This window comes from Micropterus salmoides, unplaced genomic scaffold (assembly GCF_014851395.1).
Source record: "Micropterus salmoides isolate LMB-PRFRI ecotype aquatic unplaced genomic scaffold, ASM1485139v1 Ms_hic_scaffold_9, whole genome shotgun sequence".
NCBI classification, from domain to species: Eukaryota; Metazoa; Chordata; class Actinopteri; order Centrarchiformes; family Centrarchidae; genus Micropterus; species Micropterus salmoides.
Genome location: NW_024044681.1, coordinates 31651812 through 31678129, shown reverse-complemented (window position 1 = coordinate 31678129; position 26318 = coordinate 31651812). Strand labels below are relative to the sequence as shown.

Below are 26318 nucleotides of genomic sequence, written 5' to 3'. Positions count from 1 at the left end.
AAGTTTAGTCAGACACTCCATCTTTGTGAATCGACCTAGTGATCTAATTCAAATGAGACCAATAATATCTCTCCTCTCAGATGGAGTGAATTATGAAGAGTCTGAAGCCGCTGATAAGCCTGTTTGATCTTGGCATGCCAAAGCCACAATAAAGGAAACAAAGGCTTTTGGAGCTGGGGCTTTACAGTAACCACAGTTATGATGTGTATTTGTGTGTGTGTGCATATACACGCGTGTGTAGGACAGAGAATGAGATATCCACAAACGTAAAAATCTCACTCAACTCAAAAGTTACACTTTACATATAATGTGTTCTGACATTCATAACCATTTTATCCTGTTTGGTCTTATTTTTGTATGCTTGTCATTGTTGTGGTTTTATTCGGAGTATTTTGGCTTTTTTTGTCAGTTTACTCTGTTTAGAAAAATTTTATATAAGTAAAGTTATTATTGCTATCATCATTATTATTTAGTCCGGTAGTTTTTGAAAGGACTGAAAAAGAATCACTTTCTTGACTTCCGGCCAATGGTATTAGAAGGATTTATCTGTTTGACTGCCTTTAGATATGTTTTAAGACATGAAAAATACTCCATTTCCAGTGCAAATCTCACAACTTAAATGCTCACTATGACACACTATTGTAATTTTGAGCTTAAGAAATATTTTTCAATAACATACCTCCGAACCCTAACCCCCAAAATACATTTAACCTTACATCAGTTTGACACTACATTGTCTGATACTGTCTCTTCTCTCATTTCTAAAAATGGTGTGTTCTGCGAATAAAACAGTGAGCAATCCTGGGTGACATCCTCATAAATTGCAACTTTCCTTTGGTAAGCATGTTTTCTCTGTACCCTTCGGCCTGCCTGATCATGCAACTATGATCCGATATGACCCCCCTGACTGCTACTCACGAAAACAAAGGACCTTAATGTGATTTTGAATAAAAAAGGGAATTAAAAAAATCCACATGGTCAGCATAATTTAATGAGACAGAGTGTGAAAGGAACTAAGTGGATAACCAAATGCAGAAAGGACTTGTGGGTGGGTGGTGGATGAAGTCAGTGATATTTCAGCATCCCTCTGTGGTTAGCCTGCTGACAGGGAGAGGAAAAAAACCGGAGAGTGAGAGACAGTGAGGGAGGTGGTGTGTGTGTGGGGGGTTGAGGGAGTGGGAGGGACGCTGTGCCAGAAAATAAACCAGCGCCACCGGATTCGACTGTAGTATGTGTACAGCATATGGGGAGATCAGAGAAAGAAAGAGAGGAAGGACAAAAGCAGTGTCATTATTTGAATGTCAGTCCCCCGGCCTGTTTGGACAGGCAGGATTTGCATGTTGGGTTTTCAGCCAGAGCCCCAGGGTAGGGTGGGGTCGGGTGGGTGGGTGGAAATAGTCATCTTCACGGTGCTCAGGGTGTGGCTGCTCCGGGATCAGAACTTCTCTCAACAGGGGTCTCTCAGCACAGGTCACACACACACACACACCTTACCTCAGGACACAAGATCAGACTGTATTCATGCACACTAAGGTCAGGTTCCTGTTTTCCTTTTTTTCACTTCATAACCTCAGAGAACTGATCCGAGATCAAAAATACCCGCATCATATCGCCCATAAAACTGTATATAGTGTAAAATTTATGATATGTGAATATAACTGACTGATTCATGTATGTTTTTGTAAATGCTTGTGAAACAACAAAACAAGAAGTCAGATGTAAATTTAGTTTATCATAATTTATTTTATAGCAAGTTACCCGTATGTAGGTCATAGCAAACATTTTGTAGAAGAAGCTTTTTTTCAAATGGTAGAATCATTTTGCAAGAAAACCCTTTTTGCATCAAGTGCTTCTCGTTAGTATTATTTACTAATACTAGTACAAATTCTATTTTAAGATAAGTGCTGCGTCTAAATACAGCTTGCAATGCATTTGCAACAAGAGCACAAGAGTAGCTTAATTCACAACTCACAGCAAAAGGCTTAACTTGGAATCTGAAATGGAGATGATGTCAGTGTGGAGGGAGCAAATCAGTAATGTGATAAGCATTTGGATGTGAAACATTAGACGGGGAAATCTAGGAGTTGTGATGGACTCCTCCTTGTCCCTCTTTCTCGGCTGACATGTGAGATTCTTTGGAGGCCTGAGGGTCAACACAACCGGTGTGGTCAAGACTTATCACAGAATGAACACAACACCAGTACTCTTTTCAACAGACTTTTATTTATAGTGAAAGCAGATGAGGGAAAAAACAGTGCAACCATCTTTAAAATAACCCAGGCACAGACATCTATTAGACAAGAAATACAGGCCTTTACTCATAGAAATATAAACAGAATTTCTAGACCAACTTGCACACACACACACATTCAGACAGGCATGCCAGAAAGGGGGCTCCCTTATGGAACAGGACATCCTGAAACTGCCAAGAACAACACTCTCCGAGCCAGCGAGCCATTCCAGTGTTATCCAATGATTTTGCTTTTATGACCAGGAAAAGTTTTATCCTTTTGCTCTGTTATAGAAAAAAAATCTAAAATAAAACTAAGGCTTTGCGGCAAAAGTGTCCACTGGTCAAGCAATGATTTTCAGCTTTGTATAATTACCAATTTGTGGCCCATAGAAACTGACTTAGAAAAACACCCCCTCAGGAGAACTCCAATAAAATGCAGCCTCCTACAAAAGAAAGTGTGTATTGAGCAACAAAAGAAAGTTCTCAGTAAAAAAGAGAAGAGGGAAGTGTAAAAGGGAAGGGGAAAGCTGGGTAAGCACTGCGTGTACCATACCTAGGACTGGGTGTCACAATGTGATGTGTTGCAATAAGGTGTGTACTGTCTGGATTCTCTGGAAATTCAAGAGGACGGAGCAAACTCAAAACACACATACGCACATACAGAAGTACACTAATGACATCTCTACATCTGCATTTGCAAACATGCGAAAACACAGTTCCCCACATGAAAAACCACATAAAAACCCTCCCAGACGTCAGCATGGAGGAAATAAACAATAGACCCATGTCTCTGACGTTTCACAAGCAGTTGGGATAAAGGGAAGTGACATCGCAGCACACATCTCTGAATGGGAACCGATGCTAATTGAGACAATGGCAATAACAGAAAGAGGACAAAACAGGATGCTGGTCAGATGAAAGAGCCCGAAATGTCAGACAGCCTACAGACTGTTGTCGCCTTGCAATCTTAACAGCCAACACCAGTCTGATAAGCTATCTGACAGGCCGAGAGAGTGACGGACATGCCTGAGACGAACGCATGTACAGACACGACAACAATGACCAAAAGAAAGAAAAAAAAAGAAAAAGAAAAAAAAGAATGCTAATCCGACTTACCATGACAGGAGAACAGAGGAGATGTGAATGTTCTGACTAGAGCTGGTGCAGAGCGCAGGGTTCAGCCCACTCAACAGTACCCCTCTGTTTTGAATCTACTCGAGTGATTCGTCTCCTGGCTCCGTGACTGGGGCAGTGCAACGAGTTCATTCGGAGGTTCAGCTGAGGTAACGGCACAGACGCTTTTCACTGTGCGCTTGAGGGTTTTTTTTCTCTCTCCCTCCTGCTTGCGCCTGCTCTAGCGCCCACTGTGCTCAGTCCAGCGTAGCACAGCAGCGGTACAGAGAGGGAGAAGAAAATAGCACATTTCACTGGCAATTACGAAGAAAAAAAAGAGAAGAAAAAAAGAGAAGGTACGGCATATATTGAGAGGCAGCTGACGTTATCCAATGAGCAAACAAAGGCACACATAAAAAAAAAAGAAAAGATCACTGATCTTATGAAATGCAGAGTCTCGTTCTAGGAGCTGCTCATGTAATGTCAAACATGAGCTTGCTGTCCTCATCTGGGGTAAAAATAAAAAGTCTTCACTTGTCCATAAGAGCTTTGGACAAGAGAAGACAAAGAAAAACCCTTACCCTGACACAGACTGTCTCCAAGTTAAAGGGAACAGCTACTATCTGCTATGCTAAGACTTCCGGGCAGACTCCTAGTCTATTAGTGGAGCACAATCTGCTTTAATCCATAAAAGATAAAAGGGAGAGCAACAAATGTGGCAGCCACACAAACGGCAACCTACTATCTCCGTCTCGCTCTCCGTGTCACATGCAAAGACGTAGATCTGATTCAATATATGGTTGCATCTGGTAAAGTAGCCCCCGGCTGACTCATGTGCTCTCTTCCTGGAAGCAGAACAATAAGGGCAGACAAAGGGACCAGCAGGGTGATTCATGGCCGGTTTATCATTTCTCATTCTAAAGTACCAAGTCGAGCTTTACTGCACGCACAAAAGAAGTCGTCTAAAGCACCATGAACAGCGTGACACATTCATTAACAACTGACTTTGAGCTCTACAACATGTACAAATGAGATGGCTCAGTTGAAGTGGACACAGTTATTTAAAATCCATTTTCATGTCTTATCTAGCCACAGCCAATACTGCACAGCAACTCTACAACACAGGAATAAATACAGAATGTATTATAAATAAACCAGCAAATATAGATAGATAACAAATAAATAGATTATTGAATTAATAACTCACCACACAATCAAAAGTAACAATCCTAGCTTATTCAAATAAAGTCAGTTCGTGACTCTATGGGCATTTAAGACTTTAAGGTTCTTCTAGTGGCATAAACATGGCAACTTAAGGCCTCACTGAGGAGAATTATTGCCAGTAGCTTCTTCCCACGTGCTCAGGAGCTGCTAAAAAGAACAGACGTGGACGCTTTAACACAACAGCTTACTCACACGCACCCCAACGAGCACCTACCTTACAGACAACTATCGCGGAAATCACTACCAAATGCAAAGGCTTCAAAAGCAAGTGAATGGAAGTCCAAGTTCGACATTAACATGTTGCTACAATAACAAGAGAGAAACCAGATGGGGGCTGATATTTGGCTTCAGATAATGGTGGGCACATCAGCCAGTGGGGAGAGCAGAAAGGAGCAAAGGAGTGGTGGGAGCTTCTGAAGTGGATGGTTCGCCGTGGTCGCTATTGCCGGCCTTCACTCGGTCTTGCCCTCTGAGTCCTTCTCCTGCTGCTTGCGCTTGGCGTAGCTCTGGGCCATGGAGTTGACAATGGAGCAGACAAAGAAGCATACCATGATGACCACAACCTTCTCAAAGAGCCACGACAGCCAGCTCTCCTCCTGCCAGGAACCACAGAGAGAATAGAGAGAGAGGAGAGGAGCTCGGTCAGTAAGCTGAGGGCCACCCCCATCCTCCACCCCCTTCACCCCACACCCTGCTCTCCCCTCTGCTCCTAATGCTGTAGGCTAGGTGGGGATTCAGCTCCATGTGCAGGACAGATAGAGATCAGGGGTAATAAAACACGCGGCAGCCCCCACCGTCCTCCCTCCAAACGCCCCCACTGACCCCAGCCTGCAGCCTGCCTCCACAAAGTTAAATTGCCTTCGTTTCTCTCCTGTAACTGCAGGAGGCTCAAGTTACAAGAAAAAAGGAACATTGTTCTAGAAATGCCTTAATCTGTCCTTGTGCAACAGAGGTCTATCCTTTTTTCTCCTCCTTCCGCATAAAGCGCATTAAAAATCGTTTTCAATGAATCACTTAGAGCAAGAGAGAGAAAAAGCTTTGAAAGAGGCTACATCTACAACTGGCTCTTTTTGTTCTAGACAGGGGGGGTTTTGATGAATTGTCACTGGCGGAGGGGGGCGCCCCCGCCCTGGTCTACAGTCAGTGCTGGGTTCAGGCGGGGCACCGAGTGCAAGTGTGTGTGTGACACATAGGGGAGTGACCACACTCACACACACACACTCCCAATTGGTAAGATGGAGCATGAGTCAGCACGCCCCGCACTACAGTAGTACAGTTCAATACAGCGAGTGGAGCCAGACCCCACACTGGCCCCTCTCCTCCTCCCCTCTTTCTCCTCCCTCCCCTCCAGCCCGCCCAGTGCAGCCCTAACCTACTCTGTCATTCTGACCCTAAACAAGCCTCTGTAATCTAATGTAACACTACAGGTTATGGTAACATCTGCAACATCAACAGTTTTCTTACAAACATGAAAGTAGGTTTACAAAATATGTATGAAACTGATTCAAAATTGATTAATCGGAAGCAAATGATACATATAGAAGGGGAAAACAGAGTTGATTGAGTTCATTGGGAGAAAATGGGTCAGAAATATAAAGGAAGGCTTAGATAAAGAGAAGAAAGGGACAAAAAAAAAGTGGAGGGAGAAGGAGTGAAAGAGGCAAAAGTAAGGGGCCCTCATTCTTTTCTTGGCGCGCACATGTGAATGAATAGAGGCTGTGAGCTAGGGGCTAAGGCCCCTGTACTTACAGTTGGGATCCCCATTCCAGTGCGATGGTGCAGCTTGGCCTTCTGGGCCTCCAAGTACTCCCTGAAGGGCTTCTGCAGTGCCGCACCCAGCAGTGGAACAGCTCTGCCTCAACCAACAGAGAGATGGGGGGGTGGGGGTTGGAAGGAGGGAAAGAGGGAGGGAAGGAAGATGAGAGAAGAGGGAGGGGGCATGGGGGGGAGGGGGGGGGGGGGGGGGGGGGGGGCACAAATCACGTCACATCATTGTTACTCACCAGCCCAAGGGCAGCAACAAAGGGAGGCATGCTGTCCTGTGTCCTGTACAGTGTCGGTCTCCCCTGCTTCCTCTCTCCGAGAAGAGAGAAAGACGGAGAGAGCAACGAGTGCACTGCCCTGCTCATCCCCACAAACACACACACACAGAAAAAAAGTACACACTGTACCACAGCTACAGAAAACAATGCTGCTCAAAAACAAGTAAAAAGAAAAAGGAAATAATAAAAAAAAAAAAAAAAAGGCAGAATAAAGTTGGCTGGTCCTCATACAGCAGCCGCGGCAGCAGTAGTCACCCACATTCTCCCGCTCCGTTCTCCTCCCCTCTCCTCTCTCACTCACACACACGTAGTCGGCTTCCTCTCCCTCTCACACACACACACACACACATCCGTGAACTCGTTCAACTCCCCTGCAGTGCCTCCTCTACCGCTGCAGCGAGGAGAAATGAATGACTTCTCAGAACTCTCACATTTATCACAGGCGGTTCCTGTAAGAACTGGTTTCAGCCAATTAATGAGGAAGTGAGTCGTACCCGAGCTGTGTCATCACTGGCTGAGATCTGGGGGGGATGGCCCACAGAGGGAGGGCACTCCTGTAAGACGGCCCATATTAGGAAACCCTTTACAAGATTTAGCCACCAACTACAAGCATACTACTGACCCCCCCCCGCCCCCTCGCTCGCTCTCTCTCTCTCTCTCTCTCACACACACACACACACACACACACTCAAAGAAAAAAAGACGTGAGAGACTGCAGAGAATGCCCTAGAATAGCGAATCAGTGGCCCATCCCTAGGCTGGAGTTAGTGATTAATCACTAAACAAATACATACTAAAGACCTTCACTTACTGTCTTTTGTGGCTATACACAGTCAATTACATCCCCTGAGCTATTGTTTCAAAACATTCCTTATGTTCTACTTATACGTCTTTTGTTCATGTTGGGTAGGCGTCATCAAAGCTCGGAGACACATCAAACATTTGAAGGCAGGTTTGCGTGGGCAGTCATGTCACATACGGTTGAGTTTATAGCTGATAACTTTCTCTGAAGGAGACAAGTCATTTCCGTCCCTCCCCACCTCCACACACACATACACACCTATGTTATGGTGAGGGAAAAAAACAAAACAGATTGTGTTAAATGATTGAGTTTACAACAAGGAAACCTTTTAGTAATGATTAACTTTATACCAAGTAATGGATATCCTACATGTGAATGGGCATAAAGCAGACAGGAAGTCTAACAGATGGATCCCAGTTTAAATTACACAATAGAAAATAGTTGGGACACACGGTATCAAAAATCAAGCTAGGAATTTTTTTTTTTTTGGAGGGAAACAAAGCCTCTCCTATTCCCATCCCCCACTTCACAAAAGCACTAACATCTACACACAGAAACTAACCAAACTAATTTTAAAATATATAATAAATACATAACCTGGATGAAAAGCCAAATAGGAGTTTGCACAAGAAAAAGAAAGATTACAAAGCATGGGAAAAATACACTAGTGCAGTAGATAAAAGTAAAGGGGCAAGAACAAAGAGCGAAAGAAATAGTTTTCAGAAATGGCGGGCGAATCATCTCCTACACGATGAGCAATACTGAGTCATGAGCCTGGGCAAATCCACCAACAAAGAAGCTCAAAGCTAGCAGTCTAAAACATGTTTTTAATGCCTCAGAGTCAGGACAGTCTCTTGGTCTTTCCATTAAAGAAACTGATCATTTCGTGCTTTTGGGGAATACATTTTCACTTGCTGCAGAAGGAGTTAAGAAATTGTTGGATTTAAGAATTTCTGCTGTAAGTGTGTTCATAATTTACCCGTGAGTACCTGTGCTGAACATCTTTCTGTTCACAAGATTATCTTTCTTAGTCTGAGATAAAAATGAACTTCCTGTGAACTGGAATTAAATGTGAAATTCGTGTAACTTGTGCATGCATTAAATGTATGTAATGTTGTACAGTAACTGTTGTAAAAATGGATGTGAATGTTCAGTAAAAGTATTGAAATTTAAAATAGTATTTTCTGAGTTCTTTCCAAGTTGAGACAAGGCGAGGAGGGAAAAGACTAGAAGCTGAAATTTTTTAACAGCCATAAGATGTAATTTGGCAAACAATAAGCCTGAACTATTTACTCAGCAGCTACTGAGCAAACTTTAACAACTGGTTTGTTATAATCCTGTGCTTTATTTGAAAGTAACAGAAAACTCCTCGCTTGTATCTTTGTTCCTGAGTGAGGCTCTGAAACACTGTGGCCTTGAGAAATAGGGAAATAAATCAGTTTGAACAAAACTATTTACAGCACCTTTTAAAAAGCTGAAAGTCAGATTTTTACACTCAAAGAGCTCTCGCCAAATTCTGCATTAACTATAAAGGCTCATTTATAACAAAAAATGAACAAGCATGACTTTGTAAAAAAAATACTAAAGTAGAAGAGCATGCATGTTAGTTTTAATAATTTTGTTCCTAATTAAATCTATAAAACAGAACTACTTGTGATGAAAATAAAGCTCACAGATTCATGTCTGAATTTTTTTTTTCAATCACCTGAAACAGCTTCAATTTATAGTTTTTGTCTTCAATCTGTGTTTTTCATCATTTAATGTGGCAGTAAAGGACAGAAATGGACAGTGTGGATTTTCACACAAATATAATGCTGTATATTATTAGCAATAAGCAATTCTTCTGTATTTAGTATGACAATATGACAATCCTTTGTGTGGCTCTGCATCCAAAAATATAAATGGAAATACATTTATTGTCAAGTATAAAAGAGAGAAAATCTGACTTTTCTGACTTTTTTTCTTCTACAGAGGAAAAAAATATGGGATCGTTAAAAAGGATAATAATTACAATAATGAAAAGTCTTTTACAACCATAAAAGCCTGCACGTGTGGCTCTTATTATAACAGTTGTTCTCCAGTTGACTGAATTACTTCCAGAAGTTGTGCTTCACTTGCGTGGTTGTCATAAAAATGTTTACTAGTAAAAACATGTGGCTTATTATCAACACCATAGGTGTGCTTTATATACCTGTACATATTCTTAAAGCAGTGTGTGTGATAATTCATTTCTTAATCAACATCAAATAGGTAACGTGTGGGCTTCTCGATTTTAAGAGCAAATGGCCGCAGCTCCATCAAGCGATTTGCATTTAGTCACTAAATTAATCAATAAATGAAGTTATTTTCAAAAATCTATGAAAAATTGTAGTCACAAGTAAATCTCTCAAAGATGCATAAGATAAAACAAGAACACCTGTATTTATCAAATGCAATGAACAATAGAATCTAATCAGCTGTACATAAAATGCAAAGTTGTAGCAAATACATTGAAAGAAATCAACATGTGAAGGATGTTTATTTTGACTGTCCTGTATGTGACATGTGTGAAGAGGAGCTCTGCAGCTCAAACAGTTGAGTTTAGTTTAGTGTTGATGCAGGTATACAACTGTCCCTTTTTATATGTGATGAGCTAAAACAAAACAGGTAGAAAGTTTACATTTTCCGTCCATACACTCTTTAAGCCGGTGCCTTTAAAGTATGCAAAATGCCTGTGTTTTGAGAAGGGGAGAACCACACTCACACAGCTCTCGTCCAGACATACAGGAGAAACCACAGCACCACCGCCACCGTCACCACCGTCCTACAATGCCATCAATATCCATTTTCTCAAAATCATCTCAGTATACAGTGAACATCTTTGCAACATAAACAATGAATGAACTATTTGTGTCAGTGTGTTTAGAGAAATTCAACTATGCTGACCCGTTCGTGGACTTAGCAATCAAAGTCAATTATGGATTAGTGCATCAAACCAATGAGGCACTCATTTCATTATGTGACCACCTATTCTGGGTTTGTAGAGACTGATTAGTTGTGTGTGTGTGTGTCACCACACACACACACACACACACACACACACACACACACACACACAACCATAAATATTTGAAGTATAAATATTTCATAAATGTTACAAACATGTAATAATTCTAAATATTAAAGACAGAATAATTACTAATATTAAAGGTAAGGGGTTATTGAAAATGCAGAGATTTTTAGATCTGCGACCTCTGCAGCTCCCCTTCCTCGTCAGCACAAAAGGGCTCACTGCCTCTGTCTGCTAAAGGATCTATGACATACGACAAAAATATTTCCCGTGACCTACACAAAAGAAATCTTCACAATTACAGCTGCAACAACAGATATTTAACATTCTTAAGAACCTTTGCAGTAAAGTGTTCTATTCTAGATCTAATTTGTACCAAAAGCTACACATCTGAACTCACAAATGATGGAAAGGCACATACTTTGATTTCCAGCCTTCAGTACAAAATGTACTCCCACTGTCATATAACCTTCACCTGCAATAAAACAGGACCAACCAGTGTCAGAAACAATGCCATGTCTGCCCATTAAACTGCAAAAGAGGCTAACTTGATCAATAATCAGGAAAAAAATGAGTGATAGATATGCTTCGGCAAAACAAGGCCATGTGGAGGGAAAACCCCATGTCTCCTCTTCCTGCAGCCTGATTATTGCTGAGAAGGGTTAATTTGTCTCATTTTTTAATGAACTATCATTTCCTGCTGCTGCTCATGGAGTGTGGAGCATGTTGTTTAGGCGTCCTGTGCTCGTTTTGTGAAAAGTAAAATTCCACAGACCATGAGTCAGCGGCAACCTTTGACCTGTCTGCCCTTCTGAAGGCTGCCACCTCCAGTGGCACTCCAACACATGCACAAACACACACACACACACGCACACACACACACATATCGACTCATAAAATTCACAATTTCTTGTTCTTTATGTTAATGAAATCCCAAAAGTGGGCACACACAAGATCACACACGCAGGCACACACACATGCCCTGACGTCCCAGGCAGGGGATGATAGAGAACAAGGGCTCACATGACAGCCAAACTCCGGTCCACGTCCAACTGGTTACGACATCATCACAACAACTGGCTTAGGCAATCACTGGTGTTACCCAATGCTCCTCAGGGCCACAGTTCACACCTAACATAACAGCACCAACACCGCAAGACGCACACTGTGGTTAGGCGGCGCTCTGACCTGAAGTACTGACACTCGGACGTCTACACCATCGCAGTGCAAAACACTGACCCTCTATCTTTTTTATCAGCCAATGGCTTTATAAATTACTACTGCTCCAATTTCATTTCAGTGTTGGTATCATGAAATAACGGAATTATGGTGTGTTTAACTTTATTGTAAGGAAACTTTGGAAAATAAGGAAAATTCACGTGCAAATGTTGTTAGGTAGTATCTGGTATCTGTGTGTATGTGTGTGCTTGTGTGCCTGTGTGTGTGTTGGTTCCTCCTCCAGTCCAACCAGGCCTTTTCCCAATGACTTCACCACTAAAGCATGAAGCCCACTCCTGGACGGAGATCCCCCTGCCCAGTGTGTTTATCACATCCCTGCTCCACAGCCTTCTGTGTCAGCCAGCAGACACACACACATACACACGTACACACACACACACACACACACACACACACACACACACACACACACACACACACACACACACATAAATACACACTAGCTCGGACACATGCTATCCTCTTGGGTGCCTGCAGTGCTGCCAGGAAATCAAGGGGCACCAATTATAGCAGTCTATTATTTCTCTCACTTCCCAGACAGCCACATAAAACAGCCCTCCAACCCCTACGACCCCCCAGGTTCAGGTCGGCATGCCCACACAGACCCTCTTGGTCTGGGTGTGGAGGTGTGTGAAGCTGCTGGGTCACTGGGTAACCAGGCCTAGACCTTTCCAGTGGTGAGAAAGGGTTGTTCAATGAGTCAGATGTGACTGGAGACAAATCCAGACAAGTCACACTGTTCCTTGTAGAGTGGCAGCGGCAGGCTGCCTGAAAATACATGAGGAGGTGGAGGGACAGAAGAAGAAGAACAAGAGGTGTGGGGCATCACTGGTTACTCCATGAGTGTCTCCATCCATCCCGTGATGTCATGCTTGGAGCAATGGCTGCTGTATGGGCTCTATGGTGACATTGTTTCCTATGGGACAACATCCAGCCCTTTTTCAAATGAACACCTAATGACTCAGTGTTACTATATCTCTACATTTACATTAGCAACAAGTCAGAAAACCCAAGAACATGGAAACACACAAGAGGGGTTACATTTACACATCATGGCATGTTAAACAAATGTGATGGGCAGAAACACACCAAAGAAACAAGGCCATTGGTTGGAAAATGAATGTATGGCACGTGGAATAAGTGAGACCACGATGTATGTCTTCTAACACAGCAGGTTAGCCAGTGAGCTGTGTGGGACATTTTCAGTATACAGTACACTGTGGGACTGTATGGAGTCTGTGTGGTTCATATACACTGTGACATGCTGCACAGATAACCACATTACTACGTACCTGTCAAAACCACAACATGTTGTATATTTTCCGCTTCAACACTGTCTGTTCTACTTTGGCTGCTTACAGTGTCTGCTTTACAAAACAACATGCAGGAATACTGCAATACGACAGGCAACAAGGTCAATTAAATCTGTTTGTTCAAACAGTGTGTAGTGATGACAGACTAAAAGAATGTGATTATAGTTATCTGATTTACTTTCTGATCAGTTATACCTATAGCATTGCATTTGAGTTTACATGCTGCCGAGGCTGTGGTCAGGAGCCGCGGATGCCGACAAGTGAAAGTCACTGATGTCTGTGCGACTGTATGCTACAGTACACCTCACTGTGCTGGAACAACGCAGAGTAGAAGATCTAGCAAAAAGCAAAATACCACATTATTTCCTAATAAAGTAGTTATATAGCGTGAATGTGATTTAAGATCCCATAGCAGTTTAGGCCTAAGATTCGCAAAGTAATAAATTGTGTTCACAGTGGTGAATCTTTGAAGTTCGACAAAATAAAATAATAAGCAAATGATGAATGTGTCTGGGATAAAACAAATGAAACACAGCCTGCTCATAATTAAGATTTACGGTTGCCCTGGTTTTCAAGCCAACACGGATTATTCACAACTGGACAGTACCGCGCATATATACGGCAAGGATTCTCACCAACACCCCTCCTTACTCTCTCTTCTACCTCTCCTTAACTTTGCTGTTGTGAACTGGGCTAATGGGGGATAATATGTCTGTTTTGACTGAGGTGTGGTGGAGGCAGGGTGGGGAGAGAAGTGGGTCTGGACGGCTGTCCTCTGAGTCAGGGCCTGTCTGGGATGACTCCTCTTACAGCACACAGAAACACATAACCATGACAACTGGTGAATTTACAGCACACGCATTACGATGTTCATGGGATTCACAAAACAATACCCTTCAGTGGATGGTGCTGATTAAGAGCTGGAGGTCACGTTTGGTTCCCCTGATAAATGAGCTGCTCTAAAAATGAATCAATGGCTTACTGTTTCTTACAACAACATACAAGCCTGATGCATAAAAACATTAGTAATTTCATAGCCTTGGCCTAAGCATGTGTAGGAATGATTTGATGAGCAAGCAGCAGTGTGAAGTGTGAGACTGGGGACCAAAACAAATGAATCAGGGATGAATAAAGCAGGAAGTCCTGCACTATACCCGAGAGGCACATAATATGACACCAGACCTGGGACACACATCTGACCTCTCCCTCTCTTGTGTCTTTCTCCCTCTCACACAAACACACACACATTACATTGACATCTTTGTGTAGCCCTCAGTGTGCTATTAACCGCAGAAGTAGGCCTAGAGAATGCGATCTGAACAATAAGTCTTCTTGAGCGACTGAATATTATTCTAAAAGGCTGTGGTAAGACCTTTTGGCTCAGAGTCAAACCTCTCTCCGACTGTTACTACCTCTGTATTTCTGTCAGACCTTGTGGGCCAAGGTAATCAGTATGGAAGTGGGGGAGATGAGAAAATGGACGCCCCGCCGGGCCTCGCATTAAACTTAACGACGCTATATAAAAAGAGAGTCGGTTTCCGACCTGCTGCTCCATCCCTCACTCCCACTGTCTTGCCCCGTTTGCCTCTGATCCTGTCATTCTAGGTGAGGCATCTGACTGTGTTTGGGATGGAGGAGAGCAGGGCAGGCTGTGGAAGGACGGATCAATGCCATCTTTGTCAGGGCGCTTCTCAGGTGACTAATACGATCGAAAAAAACTCCCTTCTTGGAGATTGGGTTAACTGTGCTCATAAGGCTCAAAGAGGGCTATTTATAGGATCAGTGGTGTGACGGAGGTTTAAATGGTTAAAGAAATACTGTTTACCAATCTTCAACAAAAAGACAGTTTCAGTCTGCTAAGGTGAAATACATCGCCACATGTAAAATAACTTAGCATAGGCTGCAGTTCACGTCCTATTTGTCCTTTAAATTAACTACACAACAAGAAATTGATTGATCACTTTTTGCCTCAAAATTGGTGCATTATGTGGAGACATAACAAAAACAAAAAATCCCTCCCTGTAAGATGACATTCAGGTGACAGTTACCTTCAACCCAGACAACCCCTACATTCAGTATGAAACCATGTGAACCTAGTTTCTATATGAGCTGTGGGGGGGGGGGGTTCAAGATGGGTGAAATTTAGTGGAAACAAGCAGTAACACACTTTTCTCCTGTAACTCCAGTACTTTTACACGCACACAAATAACTGCACTACTGTGAAAACCCAGAATAGTTTCATTTGCATGGTTCTCAGCAATTTCACTTCTCCAGCAACCCAGCTTTACTCTAGTTGTTTTATAGTTAACGTCCAGAAGAATGTGTGGTGAACCCTAGGCTAGTAAGACATAGGGACATGGGAAGAAAATGGATTCACAATTTTTTAGTCTGTCTTACGGACACTGAAAATGGCTTTGCTTGCTGTAATCATCGCTCCTGGTCATACTGGCCATTACAAGATCCCTTCTTGAAATGCACTTTCAATGTGAGCGACGGGGGGACAAGATCCAAAGTCCTCGTTCTGTGCACACAGCAACAGTCTGAGTTAGAAAACTCAAGTGGTTATCTTCTAAAGGTAGTCTTTTTAGCACTAAATTCCCTCACATTTACAGGAGCAAAACACAGCAATCCAGTAAGTAAGTAATCCAACTCTGTTAATTGATTTATGCTTACTCCAATAACAACCTTACAGTATACTTAAGGTATAACATGGCAGTTGAAACAACTGGAATCTATCTTTACATTATAACAGAATGACAAAGCTGATTGTGATCTGGAAAATTCCAGTATGATCCGGTGAGCTCATGCAACCCCCAGCTGCCCTGTCCTGACCTGTGACTCTCCCCTGGCCTCCCCCTGAGCAGGGCTGCCTGCTGTGATCCTCTAATGCCGACAGCCTTGTGTGGCAGGAACAGCCATCTGCAGGCCCATTGTCCTGGTAATAGACTCTTGCCTTAGAGATGGACTCGCATGGAAATGAATGCATTCTCATGGAGACGTGCAGGGTTCCCCCCACGGCCCCAGCATAACGGTTCCTACTGGATAACCTTTTCAGGTCTTGACTCTTCCTCTCTACACCTCAATGGCTTTCTCCACAAGAGCCTGACAGTGATAGTCCCTCCCTTGACACACGGGTCTGAACGATTTGTCAAGCTCAACACAAGACACAGAGAACCGCTAACTCAATCAAGATGAGGGATTTTTACTGAGAACAATAATTTAAAGTCCCGGTGTGAAGCCAGAAGATGAGATACTCTCAGATAAAAAACAGTAACTGTGTCTGTCTTGCTGACTCTTTTTTTCTCTTCTCACTTGTTCCACATTTTCACGAACTTAACCAGTATCCTAACCTTCCTCACACTTTTTCCTCTCCAAAATCCCCCAAAACAGTGACCAGTGACAAGGTGTAAACACACTGGACTCCTGCATCACCATCCCTACAGCTGTTCTCATAATTAGGGAAGTTTTCTTACCCCCCCCCTAATTCATATATCATCCCTAATGGCTGCTGAAAAAAACAAAGTTATAAGAATCAGAGTTAGTGATTCAGTCTAAACAAAGCGACTCACAACAGATCAAACGAGGAGACCGGAGGCCCAGACAGCATGTCAAACGCAGGAGAGCACCCTGTTCCATTACTGCATACAGTGGGTGAATCTGAGCTGTTCCTGCTGTGTATCACCGCCTGACGAAGCCCCAGCTGAGATAAGAGAAAGGATGGCAGGGTGGACTGGGCACAGAAAAAGATGAATCTGTTGCCCTCAAGTTATATGGAGCATAGCAGCAGGGGTTTGTTTGTTCTCTGGAGTTCTTCTAGGATTATTGACCTGACTTGCACATCAAATCCAAGGAAATTCAAGGTTAGAAAGAGAATGTTGTGGGATAAGATAGGACACTGGTCATAAATAAGAATCCAAGATCATGTTCAGTGAGAGGTCCAGATACATTTTCTTCTATTTTGTACAAAAAGAAAAGAAAATGTACTCTGTATATTGTTTTGTTTTTTTTCAAATCTGCAAACTCTCAAGGCTTGTTAATAAAGATGCCTGTGCAGGGTTTTTTTTATGACTGGAGGTGTAAAACTGCAAAATGAATTTTTAAGTAAACAGCAGCATGAAACTTAATCAATGCCTTGCTCAATGCGAGTTTGCAGAATTTTCTCCCAATTTAAACAATGACTCTACACACACACGGCTGGTCTTGAAGAGCAGGAGACACCAGTACATTCATCACAGGACATAAGAAACAAGTCTGATCAGACACACAGCTCCGTTCGGCCTGGTTATCAGTTCTTGTTATCAGCCCAAAAGGCATCTGAGGAGTCTGCTTTTATTGTGACCTTGTGGCACTTCAAAGCACAACTGTCTTTATTATTATCCTACTACTGCTGGCAGAAGGTTATAGATTAAACCTTAAATGCTTTGCAGGGCAAGAAAACAAGAGTGAAACCCATCTGCTGGAGAAGTAAGTAATCTGTTTCCACAATACACATGAAGAAGTAATACATCAAGTCTGAAAAGTCTGACACAATTTTTTTTTTTGTCCCAAACAGACAGTAATTAGAAAAACAGTTGAAAAAGGAAGAACACTTCACTTTACTGAACAACTGTCAAAGGACAGAACTTATTTTTCCACGAAACCTTTTTAGGTCTCAAAAGGAACATCAGATAGTCATAAATGTATAATGGAAATTTTAAGTCACTTATGTTCAACTTGTTCTAAAAAAGGGTTCTTTGCATATTCTCTACATTTTATTTCCAGCTAGTAAAAGAAACTGGAGTTGGTCATTTTTGTTAACAGAGGTGATGAAAATGGCTGCTGACAGTTTTAGAGCCTCATGACGTTTAAGCCTCAGATACAAACCTCTCTTGTGAGACTGAATTTCTGTAACACACTGTTTTCCATTTATCATTCATAGAAAAACTACTTTCCTGATTTAAACTGCTGATTAATGAGTGAAAACCTTATATAAATAAATAAATATTACCAAAAAAAGGTCCATATTTGGAAATAACATAATTTATAAAATGAATTGAGTAAGACATAATAATGATACACAAATCTATTACACAAGTGCCACATTGTTGCACTGCACAATATTTTATTAATATAACCCTAAAAGAATACTGTTGAGTAGACACTCCCTCTTGAGTGAATCAAAAAATCCTTCGTCAAGATTATAGGAATATTAACCAAATAAAGCATTAACCAAACTATATTACTGTATTGTATTGAACTGCAGATTTTATTTGTAGATAATCACGCTACAGTGTTTTAATCTTTGATCTAATTAGCTTTCCTTCGTCACATCTAAGTAGTTCTAGAAATGCATGTGCTACTCAAATGCAATGTTTGATAAATGATAAAGCAACGAGGCACCAGCATACATACACACACACACACACACACACACACACACACACACAATTTTTGTTTTTAATCACCAAAAGTACGCATTTTCATTACTATACTGAATCAGAATCAGCTTTATTGCCATGTAGGTTTACACATGCAAGGAATATGCTTTGGTGACTTGATCCATAACTATATACATAATTAAAAAAATATTAAATTGACAAAATGAGTAAATAAAAATGAGTAAAAATAAAGACTATATACAAGAACATGTGCAATATGGCAGTTAGTGCATGAATGAAAATTATTTACATCCGAATCTATCCATTTTCAAAAATGATATGCCACACTACAGCACGCAGTTCTGGGGACTCACCCCTAGTTTCTTGTCCATAGACCCATAGTGAAAGAGGTGTTCTCGGTCAGAAAGCTGATCAATCAATATTTTAATAAAAATAATATTAATGATAAATTACTTTATCAAAAATAAGAAAACAACATGTTCAGTGTTTTGTAGATTTTTTTGTTATTTTCAGATCAGTTGGAATTTCATGGTCGTCAGTAAAAACATGTACTGCACAGTATTACACTCTGATACAGCCTGTGTGTGTGTGTGTGTGTGTGTGTGTGTGTGTGTACCAACTAGCTCACCTGACTGGCACAGAGCAGGAAATGATTTGTGTAGTATTATATTATGTAATTTGAGAATGAAAGTCCAACGGTCACTTCAGTCACCCACAAAGACAAATACTACACCCTCAGCTTACAGAGACTAAATCCAGAGCCAAGCAAACGAATATTCAAATTCCACAAAAAAGACACAATTTGTGACTTTTTTTAAAATCATCAAGCACATACATTTAGTTTGAACTAAATTTTATTATAAAAGCAAAAAGAGCTGAAAAAGAGAGCAAATGCTCCACACGCTAATGACATTTGACACGGGCCAAACAAAAACATCTGAAACGTTATAACAATGAAATCCCTGCTACAAATCAATCATTAGTGAAAGAAGAATCAATCATTAAAACTTTCTTGCAGGCATCACTCTAAATCATTATTTTAGGAATCTGTTTATGCAACACCAAGAAGTAAGAATTTTGCAGAAAATAGTTTCCATACACGCCATAAATCCAATTAAAAAATGTAAAAAAAAAGAGAGTAAATCAGGTTACACTGCAATTCCAACAAAGTTCACGTTTTAAATGCTTCACTGAAATTTTTGCAAAAGTCCTGTGGTAAGAAAAAAAACGACATGTGGAGGTTTAGCATTATATGGTTTAGAACTGACTTTTGAGAGAGAGGGCATCCAGAGGACAAATCTTTGAGTTTGTGTATGTGAGCACAAAGGGTTTATGTGTGCGCATGCACAAGCAACTGTGGGTTGGAATAAATGCAGGTGCCTGCGTTTAAACGGGTGTAAAGGTACATTTATTTTCAAGCACCTGCAAATAGTTAACACTGACAATGCGGTCTGTCGCTTGGTGCCTAAAGGGTTCAAATTGAAAGGCTGCCACCCATTCATAAGGTGATGTGTGACTGAGAGTGAGAGTGAGAGCAGCACAGAATCAGAGGTGGAGGTGGAGAGGCCTCAGTGAGGAAGGAAGCTGACGGTTGACAAGTTGTAATGAGGGAAACTTCCTTTAGAGAAGAAGCAGGCAATGAGTCAGACTGAAACCTGTCAATAACCAATGATCTGTCGCTTTGAATCTGCAGCTCAATGAACAGTGACTGCCTGAGGGGACAGGCCTTTCACAACCCAACACACTGACACACACACACACACACACACACACACACACACACATACACATATTTTTATATATAAAGTGTATTTTTTTTATACATTTATCTATCTATGATAGACCCATAGTGAAATATGTTACTGTGTGTTCTGTCGGAAAGCTGATAAATGATTGAAATGAATAAATAATGACATGATTTATTGAAAATAAGAAAACAACATGTTCAAGACAACAGTTCAGTGTTTTGTAAAATTTCAGTAATTTTCAGATCATTTGAAATTTCACAGTCACTACAGTCTCATTACACTATGAGAGGTAACAGCCTCTGTGTGTGTAAACGTCTTGTAGCTTGTGCTATCGAAGCTGAACAATTGGAACATATTTTATTTTGTGGCATTAACACATGAAGAGTCTATAAAAAAAATAGACATGCAGAGAAAAGAGCCGGTTCTTTAGCGGCCGTCTCTGACCGAAGGCTTCCAAAATTCAGTTCAGAAACAAAGCATAATGTGCAACAACACAACATGGCAAGGAAGAGAGCTGATGCAATCTCATCGCCTGATTTCAGCAAGTGTGTTTGTGTGTGTGTGAGACAACAAGAGTGCGTGAATGTCTGTGTGTGTGTGTGTGTGTGTGATAAACGGCACTCCCACAAGCAGGTGTGTTGAGGGCAGTTTCCAGCTGCAGCCCCTGGCATCTCTACAAGGACAGCCATCATGGCACCCATCAGCACCCTCACCCAGCACCAAGGCCCTTTCAACTTCTAGTACATCTAACCATTTCATTTCAAGAAGCAGAGAGGTTGTATGTGTGTGCATAGGTGTGATGATTACATTTTGTTTTGCACTTTTTATTAAAAAGCTTGACTGGATCTCCATAACCAGCCTGTGTCATGATGAAAACTCTCTTAATCCTACACGTACACAAATAAATTTCCATTCAAATCTCTCTCTTACCAGAAAATCAAACTCTATTTTTTCTTCCCTCCCAAGGGACATCCTGCCTGAGAGGTCTGACACCTGAAGGGCCTTATTTTATCGACAAGATAAAAAGGTTGGGTCATGGTAAACCATCTTCAGACACTCACAAGCAGCCCTCTACTTTGGCTTGTGCTCCCTACGAGATCAGGAAGGTAACAACCGCTTGGATAAAAGGGCAACAACAGGAGAGATAAAGGCGAGAGTTCATCCCGTCCTGTGAAGAAGCCAGAACATGTCCATGCCCATAGTCATCCAGTGGAAAAATCCAGGTCATTAATCACCATCTAGACTATTACAGCAGAGTGAGGAGCCAAAAGGGGAACAAAATGTGACCTCTGTTTCAAGGTCTGCACAAGGTATTTCAAGCACATTTTCAAGCAGAATGTTTTAATTGACTTTGCATGACCTTCATCAGAGTCACAGGGAGGAGGAGGCAGATCTCTCACACACACACACACACACACACACACACACACAAAGGGACATAAATTACCTGAGTGCCACATGACCAACCAAAAGGTCCCTCAAGTTCTGTATTAACTCTTTCATGTGCGATAGCTGAACACCCCACAGGGTACTTTTGGTGAGCCCACACACGAGTACACACGCACACACCCGTTGAGGCTTACTCACCCGATGAGGGAGACCATCTGCTCCACTATGTGCCTGCTGAAGGTGACGATCACAAACACTTTCTGTATGACAAAGAAACACACAGAGAACGAGCGAGTCAGTTACTGAACCATGAGGTCACTGCTGGGGTGCTGAACAGGGCAGTATGTGCATCATCATTTGATCAGTAATTCCTTACCTCCCCCTCATTCAAACACACACACACCCTACCCATTACGCCCGAGCCCATGTCTTGGAAAACCAAGGCGGTTTGGTCAAAAAGCCGCCATTAAGACACCCTTTTGTCATGGAGGGTAAGAAATAAAAGGCCTGGGCTCTATGACACACGACCAACACAGCACACTAAGTCAGCACACTGGCTGTCATCAGAAGTGTGTGTGTGTGTGTGTGTGTGTGTAAAGGATGGAAGGATAGAGGAGTAGCACAATCAAAGGAGATGTGTCATTGCTTCAGGGGGTCTAGAGGCTGGCTCCTGTCCGGTCTGATTCCTGCTTAGTCACCAGGCCAGAAGGGACAGACAGGCGACTGATTGGCAGACATTCTGTCTCATATCAGCCCTGTGTCCTCCTGCAGGGGGGCAGAAACATGCACCCAATAATTGACCAGATTTTTTCAAAGTCCTTCACTTGCCCTCTAAGTTGTTGTAAGTTACAGTATTCTTATACACTAAATGCATTTTGACCACTAAAAATGTGTCCTTTTTTTTGCAGTAACATCTCGGTTGCCTTCAACATGCCATTAGAAAGGCTTATTTTTGGCGGGTCCGTCATTACAAACTCATGTTGTGCAGAAAAGGATTGTTCAAACCCACAGAACCTTATTTTAAATTCTAGTCCAGATCCCAAGGTTTCCAAAATTACTAAATATATAGTGCCGAATTACAGGGGAAAGTGTATAAAATGATACACAAGACATCTAGAATTTTCCATTTTATGTAATGATGCAGGCATAAAAATGTCATCTTGGATTTGAATATTTCTCTCAATATAAATGTGCAGCTTCAATTAGAAGATTATAATGCAAAACTGTTGAAACATTTCTTATCTTAGGCCACAAGTGGTCAAAGGTCTTAAGCTATTTTATTAGCAATTATACTGAGTCTCATGATAAGACTATGTTCATTTGTGCTTTTGCAACAGGCTACATAGATCAGACACTTCTCCCTGACACGCAGATCAGTCCCAATACTGGACCCTGACTGGCTGCAAGGTAATAATATTGACTGGGAGGATTTCAGCAACAGTTTTAATGACAAGAACTGGGGAAACTATTAAAATAAAAAATATACAGAGTAAGATAAATGACACTAAATAAAAGTGACAGCTGTGTCAGCGCCCACAGCATCACTTTTACATGGTTACACTGAAGATGACGCTGCACCGCAACCCCCCAAAGAAAATTTTAATTTCATGTGACAGTCGTCTTTGATCACTGCTTTGTTAACAATGTTCATTGTAAGGTAAGGTTATGTAACATGTCATCCAGGTCACACATGAAGTGTATGTTTAACTTGTGTGGACCTCATTGGAGGTTAGACAGACTCGCAGTCAAAATGTTGGCAATATCACAAAACTAACAAAACTTATAATTGCCATCTGTAGCAATATAAAAAGACTGACATTTGCTATTGTACTATTTCTGTTCCTCAACTTCTTAACCGCTACTTCAGTAAGACATTTTTGGAGTAAAGCACTTGAATACAGATTTCATGCAACCACTTAACAGATAGTGAGAACTAACATATCAGTCCACACAAAGCAAGGAGGAAGGGGCAGCAAGATGGCCTGACACAGGAAAGCTGACTAAGATGCCTTAAATGTGTCTGCTCGGAAACTGCCGCTGACATGGTCTTGACTCGCTGATTTCTGTGAACTGATAATTCTGATAAGAGCTACGCACATCCCAGTCATAACCATTTTGTCACACGCACACAAACAAACAAAGGAGAAGAGGAAAGTGTTACATCAGTTCTCAATAGTTTACTTAAAAGTCACACTCATTATGAAGAACCATGAGGAGCACTGAGTGATATGGAAATGAGAGCATCCTGCTTTTAATGTTGTGTGTTTGTTGCAACACCTCACAACACTTATGCCATCTGCAAAATCACCCATCTCAAGGGCCCGGCTTGTGTGTTTCCATGACATCAGCCATCATCCTCAAGCGACCTGCTGTATCACAAAGGCGCCGATGTTAACCATTCAACAGTGGACACTTAGACGTAAAGCTTAATGAGCATGAAAAGGCGGAAGCAGCGCGGGAAAAGTGGTGAGAACACACCTGAAGCGCAGGTACAAACCCAGATCAAAAACATGCTTTGAAGCACACCCACACACCACAAGGCTCAAAATCCCCTTTTGTTCCCTTTTGGCCCATGAGGGAGAACGTCACCTGCTCTCCACTGCGCTTTCTTCTAATACCTCTGCTTTTCTGTTCACACACTGTAAACTACTGAATCATTTGCATTGGAAACAGAAGCTGAGCTTGAAGAAAATTAAACCAAACAGCTACAGGAGAGATTGGGGCCCACATACATGCCGGAGACCCGGGTGAAGTCTTTCTTTCTGTGAGTCAAGGAGGGACACACCTCTGTCAGGGAGGGCCCCTGGGACCCCTGGGTGTAATCTGGTACAGTGTGTGACTGTGCCTGCCATGCATGCCCCCCCCCCATACACACACACACACGCACATCCCCCCATCTCTCCCTCCCTCTATCTCCATCACCTCCCACAGACAATGTTTATCTGCTTTAGCTCGCATTCACTAGGTTCACCCCCACCTCCCCACCTTTTTTCTCAGTTTGGTGCAGGACAATGCTTTGTACATATGATAAGGAATGAGGCAGAGTTGGGGGAAAAAGGTTCACTTTTAACCCTTCCTCTCTGTGTCACCATGAGCAAATTCCTGCGTTTGCTTAGAAAACAGTAAGTTGAGCCTCTGGCGGTAATCATAGACATACTGCAAATTCCTGGACGCAAATTGAGGATTTTCCAGGATTACAAGAAACATTTGTAATGCCAAGTCTCCTAACAGCACGGTCTTATTCAAGGGTTAGGATGTATCTCTTACTTTCCTATAAGTTCTCAATCTGCTGCAGTCTGACCGGTCCACTTTACAATGTACTGGGGGTGCTGCAGCTGCAATCACAAAATGGTTGACTGCCCCTACTTTGGCTGCACAAAATGGCCTCCTTACTACCAGCTGAGTACAGAGATGCTGTGCATGTGATTCATTATTTAACACTAATCTCCCTCTGAACAATAGATGAGATGTATGGAAATCTTAAACTCTGGCACAAATACGTCTGGCTTTTTCTCTCCAGCATGTAATAGAAAAGATAAAAGCAAAAACAAGTACATATTCAGTATATTGTGCTTTACTATACACAAGTCTCAGCTGTGTTTATGAACGCTTTTAAACTTTTAAAACTTTATTAAATCAGCCCTGCCATTATTTACACGGATGTATGTTATTGAACTGCAGCTCACCTGAATGTGCATTTTGATGACAGCTTTCCCGATGAGCGTTGCGCCGAAAAAAGTCCAGAAGGGGACCAAAAAATGTCCACAAGTTATTCCTGCAAGGTCAAACAAGGGATTTGGAATCTGGGGGAAAAAACAACACAAATGATTAGACTTGATATGGTGTAAATTCACCTAAAGAAATTCAAAACAAATCATACAGAGAAAGTGCAAGACATGAAACAATGGAGCAAAGTATTGAAATCCATGTAGTATTTCTTCTTCTGCCAATTTACCTTACATGGGTGTTCTACAGGTACACCTACAGAAAATTACTGATGACCATGAGAAGATCTGCTCCTTGTCAAATGTACTGTATTTCATAATAAAGTTTTTTTTTTCTTTTGTAAAAATATTGAACAATTCAGAGCTGCCCTTTTACTTTGAACAACGCACACGTCAATATAACATCACTGAGAGAACATGACAAAATGATGATTAAACTGATAAACTAGATAGTAGGGTGAAAATTTTTTTATGTTTGATTTGACTTACAGAAGCACAGGCTAAAATCCCAAAGAATCCAACCCTCTGGATGAGTTTCTTCACTGCTGCTTGTGCTCGAGTGGCAACATCCTGAAAAAGATCACAAGTGGGAAAAGTGTGTGATTATATTTTCACTAGAGACCTTCTGATGTTTAGCTAAAACTGATTACATACTGTAGGCATAATATAGACATGGCTTTATTCACAGGAGCCATCTCAAACTTGCTTCACAGATTTTTACTAAACAGCTAATTGCAAAGTAATAATAATTTATTCTTCTTATTACTGTTGTAGAGTTACTTACCAGAAACATATCACACTGTCTTTGTGAATACTGGATTATGTCTGACATTCAACACTTGAAAAAGCATTATTAATAATTTACATTTTATATGATAAATGATTCACAATTAACTTCTGGTAAATTTCAGATTGATAAAAATAAATTTGTTTGTATTTAAATCAGTAGTTTTAGCTACTGAAATGTTTATTAAGGGTAAATTAGAGAGAAAAGTTTTTTCTTTTTTTTTAGAAGGGGGAATATCACAGAGGTGTGTGAAATAAATGTGTGTAGCCGGCTGCA

General features: G+C 41.5%; 1 protein-coding gene across 3 annotated transcripts in view; it reads right to left on the bottom strand.

The window, feature by feature from the left end:
• Positions 1-2203: 2203 nt before the first annotated feature.
• LOC119895143 (vacuole membrane protein 1-like) overlaps positions 2204-26318 on the bottom strand; it is a 57377-nt gene continuing 33262 nt past the window's right edge. For all 3 annotated transcript variants that reach the window (XM_038708029.1, XM_038708030.1, XM_038708031.1), the window contains 5 exons: positions 25745-25825; positions 25217-25333; positions 21729-21790; positions 6320-6422; positions 2204-5166 (listed from right to left, as the gene is read on the bottom strand). In XM_038708029.1, the coding sequence (XP_038563957.1) occupies positions 5023-5166; positions 6320-6422; positions 21729-21790; positions 25217-25333; positions 25745-25825 (507 nt within the window). In that variant the 3' untranslated portion in view covers positions 2204-5022. The remainder of the gene's footprint in view (positions 5167-6319; positions 6423-21728; positions 21791-25216; positions 25334-25744; positions 25826-26318) is intronic.